The sequence below is a fragment of the Arachis ipaensis genome, chromosome B03 (assembly GCF_000816755.2).
Source record: "Arachis ipaensis cultivar K30076 chromosome B03, Araip1.1, whole genome shotgun sequence".
Taxonomy (NCBI): Eukaryota; Viridiplantae; Streptophyta; class Magnoliopsida; order Fabales; family Fabaceae; genus Arachis; species Arachis ipaensis.
Genome location: NC_029787.2, coordinates 10,867,676 through 10,879,370, shown reverse-complemented (window position 1 = coordinate 10,879,370; position 11,695 = coordinate 10,867,676). Strand labels below are relative to the sequence as shown.

Here is an 11,695-nt window from a genome sequence, read left to right as displayed (position 1 = left end):
TAAAAGAATAGAAAAAATAAATTTTATTGATATTTTTTAATAAAAATAAGCTTTTAAAAATATTTTTATATTTTGCGGATATATCGATATCCGATCCGATCCGCACATTTGCGGATCGGATCGGATCGGATCCAGCACTAAAAAACGCGGATATCATATCCGATCCGATCCGATAAAAATTGTGCGGATCGGATCGAATTTTTGGCAATATCCGATCCGATCCGATCCGCGGACACCCCTAGTCATGATACCACTCATTTCAAAAGCTTCCGCTGATGAAAAAAGGTAACACTAATAGTTATATCTCTAATACTCCCTAAATCTCCATTGTACACATTGCACAAATATTCCATTGGCTCCTCTTTTATATTGTGCATCACAAGTTTATCATCACGCTAGAAGAACAAGCTGACCTCCAACAAAATAAATATTATAAGAAGTCATGCTAGAAGGACTTCAAGATTCTATGCCAAAGTTGCAACATAAAGGACTGTACAATATTCTAAACCAACCTTTTGACATAGTAGTAACAGAAATCTGCTAGAAAGAAGGTCTGGACAATTTCTGATATAAGAACCATCGGTGGCCATAAACCATACCCCAAGGCAACCAACAAAAATGTCCACGGGTATCTAACACCTGTTACAAGAAATAGAATGTTAGTATGAGTAGGCACCCGGCAGACAGTATTCTGTAAACTATACCAGTAAGAAATGTGCTAATAATGGCAGCAATACTTGATTGTCTAACTTGCTATCTATCAAAATAACTTAAATTTAAAAACTCAGTGAAGAAAAATTTGGCAAAAAAATCACATACAGGCAAAGCACAAACTCTCTAACAGATCTTTCAGAGGAATGACATCAGGATTGTACCATTGAAAACGAAAGAGATAAACTTACAATAATGTTAATTTACACCCTTGGTCAACGATTCTAGTGGAAAAAAGACATTAATCATCACAGCGATAGGTATCACCAATGGACGGATCTAGAAATCTAAGAGTTGACCGAAAATTAAAATATTATATAATTAAATATAATGTTATATATTTGATAATAGATATAACTATAATTAATTTTTTAATTTAAAAAATTAATAAATACTTGTCAAATAAAAGAATTATCTCAGTTTTTATAATTTTTTATAATTTTTTTATGGTTTTATATCTAATAAAATATAAAATTATATATTTTTAAAATATTTTGTTAATTAATTTACTTTATTAAGTATTTATGTGACAGTAAGTTATATTTTTATGTTTTATATCATTAAGAAATATGACATAAAATAATATAAGTTAATTGCACTAACAATTTTGTTACGTGAATTTAAAATATATTAAAATATTTTTATATAATAATAGGATAAAAATTAATTAAAATACGGAAAAAGCTAACTCACTGTTCTTATTCTTATTCTTAATGTAGTAATATGAAGATGCTAGGTATTTCTGTGACAAAGCAACAATGTCCATTAATTTCTGTTTGCTGTTCCTATCATTGAATTCCGGATATTTAAGAAAATCATACTAAATTATAAATAAAAAAAGGATCCTGCTAGGGAGATAATGGACTATTTGTACAATGTGTACAATGGGCTATTGAGTTACAAAATGAACATGCTCCATACTATCTAGAATAACCATCCGAGTACTAGTGATAATAAACATCTTCCCAAAAACTTAAACTGATTTTGGAGTTCACCAAAGATTGAACTCTTGACCTTTCGGATCTAACACTCTAATACCATGTCATGGTACCACTCATCCAGAACCCGACCACGAAGATGGCTATCGCACGCGGGCAGGCCTTCTTCTCGAGCGAGTCACCAAACATGTGTCCCATGTCAGCAGCGTAGCCTATAAGGAGCATTGCAATGGCGACCGCTAAGGCTCTGGCAGCATTGAAAGGCCGCCGGCGTCCAAACGGCGACGTGCAGCTGTCACTATAGTAGCCTACTATGGGCTGCACGAGCATCCCACTTATGGGTCCGCAAAATAAGATGTAAACTGCGGAAGCGTGTGGAATACCAAGGAGGTGAACCTACGGCATCAGTAAAGATAGCTGTAGAGCCCACCCAAACTGAACACCGGCGGCGATAGACGCCACGACGATGATCTGACGTAAAAGATTCGGCTTTGGTAGTAGTGCAGACTGGTTCTCTAAGTTGAGAGAAAGGAACTCCATTGTTTTTTTGAAAGAGTAAGTAGTGTGTGTTTGTGAATTGTGTGTTACTGTATTTGAAAGAGTTTAATTCAAGTAGTGTGTGTGTTTGTGAATTGTGTGTTAGGGTGTGGAGTTAAGGGGAAGGGGTGTGAGAGTTTTATAATAGAACAGGGGAGTATGAAGGTTATGTTAATTAATTTGAGTTATAAATAACATAAATAAGGTGAAATTACTTAAAAAGTGATCTACACTTTTATAGAATAATTAGTTAAAAATTAGGAAAATATTATTTTATTTCTATATTTGATAAAGCCTATTATGCTTTAAATATATTGTTTAGGTATTTATTATGGTGAAATATATTGGTCAAGAATTTAATTTATTTGTAAATTTGGTTATGGCTATTGCTGTGATGATTAATGTCTTTTTTCCACTAGAATCCTTAACCAAAGGTGTAAATTAACATTATTGTAAGTTTATTTCTTTCATTTTCAATGGTACAATCCTGATGTCATTCCTCTGTGTTAGAGAGCTTGTGCTTTGCCTGTATGTGATTTTCCTGTCAAATTTTTCTTTGCTGAGTTTTTAAATTTAAGTTACATCGATTTTGATAGATAGCAAGTTAGACAATCGAGTATTGCTGCCATTATTAGCACATTTCTTACTGGTATAGTTCACAGGGTCTGCCGGGTGCCTACTCATACTAACATTCTATTTCTTGTAACAGGTGTTAGATACCCGTGGACATTTTTGTTGGTTGCCTTGGGGTATGGTTTATGGCCACCGATAGTTCTTATATCAGAAATTGTCCAGACCTTCTTCCTAGCAGATTTCTTTTACTACTATGTCAAAAGGTTGGTTTAGAATATTGTACAGTCCTTTATGTTGCAGCTTTGGCATAGAATCTTGAGGTCCTTCTAGTATGACTTCTTATAATATTTATTTTGTTGGAGGTCAGCTTGTTCTTCTAGCATGATAATAAACTTGTGATGCATAATATAAAATTCCTTGATAAGAGTTTTGTTGAAATTAATTTATTAGATTTGTTTTTTCATTTTATCATTAAAGCATTGAACTTGTATTGGATTGTGATATATCAGTATCACACACCACACCTCTATGACAACAATAACAACATTGCTTCCCCATCTTGTTTCAAAGGTTAATTACACAGGTTCCTTGCTAGAATCCCTTCAAAAGTGATCCCAGGTCCAAAAGCAGCATGATGCCCCATTCAGGATCATCTCCATTCTCCAATCGAAATTTGAAATGTTAGTGTCTCCCATTTACCAACTCTCCATTTGATCTGAAATCTGATTAGAATGTTCGTTTCATAATATACTTCATCCAATTTAAACCTCTACTACTGTTTGATAATCTAAAAAGTTCTCCAATAAAATCTAATACAAAAATGCTAAGAATCGAAATTATCATCATTTTACAAAGAAACCAGAATATTACACAAGCCAGCCAACCTCTCAAAAACGCCGTCTACAGGTCCAAAACTATATATCAATGGGTGAAATTTCTTTTTTGGAACTTACAAACCCCGTCCAGAATATGTAGCGAACATGCTAGAAAAAGCAATGTATAAACAAATTAAATTTAATAACAAAAACCAAAAACAATGTTAACTCTTGAGAAGGGTCTCGATGGCTTCAAATAAAAATGCTGACATTTCAGGGCTTGGCGTCTTGATTGCACTCTTGACGCCTGGACTTCCAACCACTGTGGTAAGTTCAATTAATAATGGTATCCCTCGTGGCATTTTAGCTGAGAAGTAAAATACATCTTGGTTTGCATTCTTGCGCTTTGCAATGAAGAACACATTTGATGCAGCCAAACGCTCCAGTGTTGCATCCACACTGCCAATCACTATGGCCGGGAAGTCCTTAGAAACCTCATTTGAATCAGGAAGAGACCTCCATGTCTGCAAGCACAGTGAATAATTCGGTTTTAATCTCTAAATTCAATTATTATTCTATGTTCAAAGATTCACATACTACTAGTCTTCTATGCTAAAAGAATCTTTGAAAATGATTTAAAGAATGGTAACTTATAGCCATTAACCAACATGATCAACAAGGGATCCAACTAAAGCCATACCTCTAGGAAAGCTGAACGTTCCATTTTACCGTCCTCAGTGAAAAATACATGGAATGGGATTTTATCGTTAAAATACCACACAGGCTGCTGGTTGTTTTTCACAGCAACCTGCAAAAGCGAGTTAGCAGGACCTTGGGACATGTTCTGGAACATAACCATAGGAAGGAGTGTTCTAGCCGATGTGCCCGGTTGCAGTTGTGGAACCTGAAAAGCATTGAGCTACATATTAAAATTTAATTTAATTTGATAGAAATATTCGTAAAAAGCCATATAAGCAATAATAACCTGTAGAGGTCCACCAGCTGCAAGACCAAATGTATTCTTGTTAAATTGAATCATGAAGCCATCAAGTGGGACCTGAGTATTGTTCTCAAACAACATGCTGTAAAATACTTGACCATCTCGCCTAGTCAATTGTGCACTGATTTGTAAACCCTGACCAGTTGAAGCTGGAAGTAAAATAGGCAATGGAGGCCTGCAAGAAGCACAAAAGATATAAGATAATTCCGTCGAAGGCAGAGTAAGGTTTCAGAAATTTCTTGACCATTACATATGTTTATTTATCCAGAATGCACATAACCCTATTTTAACATATTATAATACATTACAGCTTCATGTAAATCATTGTCGGCCACTATTTCAATACAAAAGTAACAATGTTCTAAACAAGCAAAAAATTAGAACAAAATATAGCCAATCATCTTATAGGAAATATCAAATAAGCAAGCCACAGTTTTGTGTCAAAATTATCCATGTTTAACTCACCCAGAAGGAGTAGCTGGTTCATCAGTAGGAACAAGACTATTATCCATGCCCATCAAATCACCAAGTAAATCCGGCACAGGCACGGCAGGTGGAGGTGATGGCGGTGCAACAGATGCAGGGGTTGAAACAGCACCATTGGCAGGATTTGCAGAAGACGACTCAGAATATGCTGTTTCACTTCCCTCAGGATACTCTTCATCTTCAGCTTTCTGGGCTGAGGTGTGTGCACGGGTTACAAATGCATCTGGAGGCTTGTGATAAACTGAAGATAATGTAGCAATGTTGACAAGGAGCTCATCAAGTAGAGACGAATCAAGTTGGTTTGAGTCATCAGTTATCACAGGTTTCTCAGCTAACACAACATCCTTAGCTGCCTGAGAAAGACAAGTTAGTACCATTAAATGTTACAGCTCAAAATTGATATTCAAAGGAGAAGCCAAGTAAGAATTTGACCTAAAGGTTGATCATAGGAGTATGTGCTTAATAGTAGATTCCCAGAACCATCTTATACAACTAACAACAAAATGGTAAACTTTTTGTTTGGCTTCCAACAATTTTAGGAACCTTTCTAGGAATACACTAGTCAATAAAGTTGAGAGAGAGAGAGAGATTTCTTAGATTTTTTGAGGAAGAAGAAAGTATCATAGTCCATAACATACAGACAAAGGAATACACACAATTATCTAAGATATATCAATTTAGACTATAATTTTAAAGAAAAAGATCTCACAGATAAAGGTTTGCATACTAAGTAAAACAGAGGTCCTACAACTCAATTTTGGTAGAGAAAGAAGGGTTTGCATGTAGATAAACACTAATTATCAACTAAAGGTTGATCATAGGAGTGTGTGCTTAATACTTTGCATAGAATGGTAACACATTATGGACTCCTCCTTAACGAGTTAAAAGAGAATAAACTTAGTTGTGCATCTAATCTTCAGTGCACTATGCATCTCAACTAATTAGCATGTGCAGACACAGATGCAGACAACAGAGACTTAATTAAAATTCAAGAAATCAAACCTCAGGATCAGTTGAGAGAAGACGCCAATATATGTATGCACGATCTCGCAAATCAGGATTATCTGTCTCCATAGTGGCATTGTTCAAAACAACCTGTTCAAATAATTATGAAGTGAATTAGCATAGTATCATATGATGGATGGACATGAAGAATTGCTGAAACTTTCGCAAATTAATAGTAGATTCCCAGAACCAACTTATACAACTAACAACAAAATGGTAAACTTTTTGTTTTGCTTCCAACAATTTTAGGAACCTTTCTAGGAATATATTATTCAATAAAGTTGAGAGAGAGAGAGAGAGAGAGAGAGAGAGAGAGAGAGAGAGAGATTTCTTAGATTTTTTGAGAAAGAAGAAAGTATCATCGTCCATAACATGCAGACAAAGGAATACACAAAATTATCTAAGATATATCAATTTAGACTATAATTTTGAAGAAAAATATCTCATAGATAAAGGTTTGCATACTAAGTAAAACAGAGGTTCTACAACTCAATTTTGGTAGAGAAAGATCAGTTTGTTTGACACCCTTCCTATATAATTCAGAGATGGCATTTTGAGGACACACTGAAAATGGGGTGTGAAAGTGCTGTCTAGATAAAATTATATCAAGAAATTTCACTATGCTCTCCATAAAACTTTTAATTTTAGAATCTTTTCAAGAACTTCCATTGGTCCATAAATAAGGGATTCAGTTCTTGACAAGTATGTTGTATGCAATATGAGGCAGTACCTGAATCATCTGTTGTGGGCCCTCAGTTGGTTTCTTAAGGAAAAGTTTGACAGTAGCGGTCAACAATTGTAGTTGGACTTGGGCAGGCTCTTCTGGGAAACTTTCTAAGAAACTTTCAAGAAGCTCATCAGCATTATCAATTCTTTCCGCATATTCACCAATAATCCAGATCATTGAAGCCTATCCGCAAAGAAGACGAGACAAAAGACACACACACCCCACAAAAAAAAAAAAAAGAGATAAGCATACATGGCAATGCATAATAGCTATAAGAAGGACATTCAGATAAATTAACACCTTGGCTTCTGGCTCGTCCAAAGTGTCTAAGCTCTCACAAAGTGTTGCAATTATGGACTCATATCTGCAAATTGGAACAATGGTTCAACTAAACTCTGAAATATAATAGCATTTGTTTTGCTTTCTTCCTCCTTGCACCACCAAAAATAAATAAATATAACAGATGAGAAATGAATAATACGTGTTGGGGTATCTTCTAAATATATCTTTGATAACAATGATTGCCTCTTGAACCACATAATTTACTTTTATCTTGATCAACTCAAGCAAAACACTAATGCATCTTTCAGCAGCTCTCTCTAATTTGATTGCACAACGACCAATTGCGCGAACAGCCTTTCTAACAAAATCGACATCAACTTCAGTAGCATACTCCTTAAATTCCAATAAAACCTGCAAATATAATAACAAAGGACTAAAGAAATCAAAACTAGCCCCTTGCTTAACAAGTTAATATAATACATGAGGATGCAGCCACTGATAATTAATATGCAACTGTTAAGCTGCAATTTAGCATCAAGTGAATGAAAGATATACAAGTCTCATCAGTGTAACAGGATAACTTGCTATTTATAAAGAACATACAGAAAAGAACATATTTATTTAATGAAAGGACAGAAGGTGCAAAGACAAACTACATAAAACTTAGCTTGAAATGAATCTCAACCATGGGACACGATGAGTTACTACAACATCTTTGCCCGAAAAGTATCTATACAGTTTTCACCAAAATGCTACACTAATCATGTTCGGAAATATGAACAGCAGTATAATGTAAAGTTTACCTGGTCTATGTTTCGGTCTGATGCAAGCTTTATCATAATTTCCAACTTTTCCATTTTCACATAGATAGGATCATTGTACTTGCAGAAAAACACCTGCAGATATATAATAGGAGCTATATAATAAGCCCAATCTGGAACTGGAGAAAACAAGTTCTTCACTAGTGCCCAAATGTGCTATTTCTTAATCAAGAATTCAACAAAATCGGTTTTAGATCACCACCTTAATTTCATGGGCAAGAATTGTTGGTCTTCTTTGTACTATAAGATTGATATTCCGCAGGGCAACATATTGTATTTCGGGTTCTGCAGAGAGTAATGTCACAAGAGGAGGAGCCATCTTTTTACAGAGATTTCGAACCACATCAGTGCTGGTGATGAGCTCCATTTGTTGCAGAATCATCTACATCCCATTAAAAACTGTAGTTAGCAAACCACACAAAATGTGATCTCTAATGTGTAATGCAAGATAATAAGTAAAGGGGAAAAAAATAAATAAATAAAATTTACCTTAACAGCTGATAGTACAACTGCACAATTGGCATGCTGTAACCTTGGAGTAACTCTTTCTACTATGTTTTCAGCCTCACGAGCATCAGCTGCCTTGTATCTAGAGAGAGCATCCAAGATAAAAACTTGACCCCATCTGGTCATTAAGTAAAAACAAGAGTTATTAGCTTAACTTAGAACAATATGGAATCGAATACGGAAATAGAAATGACAGGATGATGTACATGACAACAATAGCCCATTAACTGCAAAATAAACAAGACAATTCTAGCATGTTTCTGGTCCATGATACAACTGACTAGCTCAGGAGTCAGGACCTTGTCAGGACTGGACTTCATCAAGATCATGCTCCATTTTCTTTCGATTATAATCTCCACATTTTAAATAGAATGGTTTAAAAGGATATATCACCTTAAAGGGAACAAAAGCATGACTAAAATTAGCTGTTAACAATACAATTAAACTTACTCTGTACATTCATTTAAAGCAGTGAGGAGCTTTGAGAGTGTGTGACTAGTGATCTCAAAGATGGGTCTACTACTGTGTTCCTGAATTTCAGCAAGTGCTGCAACAGCATTAGCTACAACCATTGGATTATTATCGGATATCAAATCCTTCAGAGAATCCAAAAATCCCCTGTCCTCAACTAATTCTGCATTTATGTCATAAAGCTTTGCAACGCAAATGGCTGCTGTCTTGCGAACATATGGATCATCATCCTGCCAATAAATATCATGCATAAGGGTTAAAGATGAGTAGCCTAAGAAAAACAGCCGCAGTTATCAACACAATCAGAAATCAAATTTCAGAGAACTATGTAAATACCTTTAGGCATCTTTGAAGGGGGTCACATAGATACTCAGTAATTTTATCAACTCGAATACAGCCCATTGTCCGCACAGCTAAGGCTCGAATTAAAGGATTTGGATCTTGTGAATCCTACACACCATTTTATATATTAAATAAAAATAATCGCATCAGTCAACACTCAACACCAGAAATTCAGAATCACTTACAACAGAGAGTGTACGGAAATGATTCCAAATCAATATGGCTTCAATCTTGAGATAAAATTTTCTGTTTTTCTTAATTAGAAAAATAAAATAAAAAACCACCCAGAACCAGGGGAGTAGTTTCTGAATGAATAACTCATGCTAAATATAAGGTGTGGTATAAATTGGCAACACACTATGGGGAGCATCAGAGTGAGCAGGGTATACATAATCAAGATAAACTACAAATCCAAGTAGTTAATGATCGCAAAGAGTACTAGGGGGCAGAAAACAAATGAACAAAATAATTGTCATTCTAGCTTTCTTACCTTAACAAATGTATTCACTGCAAGTATGGCAAGATCAGGCTGGCTCTTTGCATAATTTATGAGATATAAGTAGACCAACTTCTTCAGCTCCAAATTTTCAGTTTGCATGCAATTCACCACGTCTGTAAACAAGGATGAGACATCCTTCCCAACAGTCATTGCAGCAATCACCTTTTTCACAGCATCTTTTCTTTTATCCTACAAAACATGGGAGGAAAAAGTAAGAAAAAGAAGTAAGTTTCACATTTTTATTTAAAATTCAATGAAATTTTTATTCAACCAAGTGAACAAAAAGAAAGACCACCAAAAAGGAAGGGCAACGATGTCAAACACATAAATGTAGAGCGATTCAGCATCAAAAATAACAAAACAGCAATCACCATATGATCAGTTTTCAATCTGAACATACAAAAATTACATATGTAACCGACAAAATTGACAAAAGCAAATCAGGTACACAGCAGTGAGTTTCACAGTTTAAGGCACTAAATCTTCGGACTAATGTAAAACACAAATCAAAACAAGAAACTCAATCAACATTGGTATAAATCAGAATCTTCTCACTCATTCAATCGTTATCCTTTCCAGTTGCCAACTTCCGTGATGCTTATCCAGAGAACCAAGCTCTACCTACGACTTCGAAAAACCTAAGGGAAACCTAAATTGCGCGGGAAGCACACAAATGCACTAATATCAAGCATCCAACTCGGATCCAGAATCAATACAGGAATCTATAAATTCGAAGACATGGCAAAACTACAAATTGAAGGAAAATCCCTACAGATCTACGGCGCGCGTCGCAAGAAATGAAATTACGGTGAACGGAATAAGATCGGAAATGAAAGGATCGTAGAAAATGGAAGGAGTGAAGAGAAGACCTACCTTGTACTGAGAATTGAGCTCCTCTTTGAGCTCAGGGATCTCACCCTTCTTTGTTGTAGAGAAGTACTTGGAATCGTTCCGACTCATCCTCTTCTTCTTCTCCTTCTCCTCCTCCTCCTTCTTTCCTCAGCTTGCGTCTTCTTCCCCTTCGGAACAATGAAATGGAAGCAAAGGAAGAAAAGTAAAACGGATCCGATTTTTGTAAACGTTTTATTCAGCCGAGTCCAGCAGAGAGGGAGGTACCAGGAACGACGTCGTCTTAGCCATAGCACCCAGTGCATAAAAAGGATTGATGCTTTGTCTTGTCATTTGATTTATTTTGAAAAAACAAAATGATAGATGAAGATATTATGGTGCATAGTAATTTTAAAATAATTTTGTTAGAAACTAATTTTTTCTACTAAAAAAAAATGAATAAATAAGATTAAATGAGAAAGAGGAATTTAAAAGAAAAAAAATGAGGCCAAAAAATGACCGTTAGCTAATTGTTGGTTAAAAAATTTGTTCTTAATTTTTTCATTTAAAAAATATCTATGCTCAAGTGAATTAATTGTATTGAGAAAAGATAGGAGTTTCAATTTTAGTGGAAAAATAATAAACGGAGTAAATTTCTTTAAAAAAAATGAAAACTTATATTCAAATTTCACCAACTAAAACTATGTTAACATTTTAATCTAGTGATTTCTTAAATTTTCAAAGTAAATCACTAAATTGCATTTCGCGAATAATTTTTTCTATTAACTGACAAAGTGAACTTTAACATAACTCTCCTACATGTTCATATATCATCTTGCAGCCTACTTATATCAATTAATTCTTTATTCAAACTTTTCGATGCTTTAATATCTTTTTTCCCTCTAGCCAATGAAAATTGCTCAATTTTAATCAAATGCAAAAATGCTCTTATCATTGATTTCAGAAATTGTTATCTGTTATAAGTTGATCATATTAATTGATTCAATTCAAAATCAAGTATAACTAAACTAAATCAAATTATCTAAGGATAATAGGAAACATAAAATCAAGATTGCAAGTACGTCAAATATCAATGCATGCTACCATGCTAGGGCAGCCTACCTCTAACCACATAATGAATTAACAATATATA

General features: G+C 34.7%; 1 protein-coding gene across 2 annotated transcripts; it reads right to left on the bottom strand.

The window, feature by feature from the left end:
- On the bottom strand, positions 3,538-10,883 carry LOC107629570 (beta-adaptin-like protein B). 2 transcript variants are annotated; one of them, XM_016332385.2, is made up of 15 exons: positions 10,588-10,882; positions 9,706-9,903; positions 9,210-9,323; positions 8,853-9,103; positions 8,385-8,520; positions 8,098-8,277; positions 7,878-7,970; positions 7,274-7,485; positions 7,093-7,156; positions 6,796-6,975; positions 6,063-6,155; positions 5,040-5,413; positions 4,560-4,749; positions 4,275-4,478; positions 3,538-4,098 (listed from the first exon to the last, which is right to left on the bottom strand). In XM_016332385.2, the coding sequence occupies exons 1-15, from the start codon at positions 10,672-10,674 to the stop codon at positions 3,799-3,801; spliced, it is 2,676 nt and encodes an 891-aa protein (XP_016187871.1). In that variant the 5' UTR covers positions 10,675-10,882; the 3' UTR covers positions 3,538-3,798. The 2 variants fall into 2 exon arrangements, with proteins under 2 accessions (XP_016187871.1, XP_016187872.1); XM_016332386.2 differs by lacking the exon at positions 6,063-6,155 and having other exon boundaries at positions 3,581-4,098; positions 10,588-10,883.

What these genes read in the sequence shown, in the direction of transcription:
- LOC107629570 (XM_016332385.2), bottom strand. Translation starts at nt 10,674, where the DNA reads ATGAGTCGGAACGATTCCAAGTACTTCTCTACAACAAAGAAGGGTGAG. An exon ending in CCCTTCAAAGATGCCTAAAG is followed by an intron (nt 9,104 to 9,209) that starts GTATTTACATAG and finishes ATTTATTGGCAG; the next exon opens with GATGATGATCCATATGTTCG. An exon ending in TGGACGAGCCAGAAGCCAAG is followed by an intron (nt 6,976 to 7,092) that starts GTGTTAATTTAT and finishes CTTTGCGGATAG; the next exon opens with GCTTCAATGATCTGGATTAT.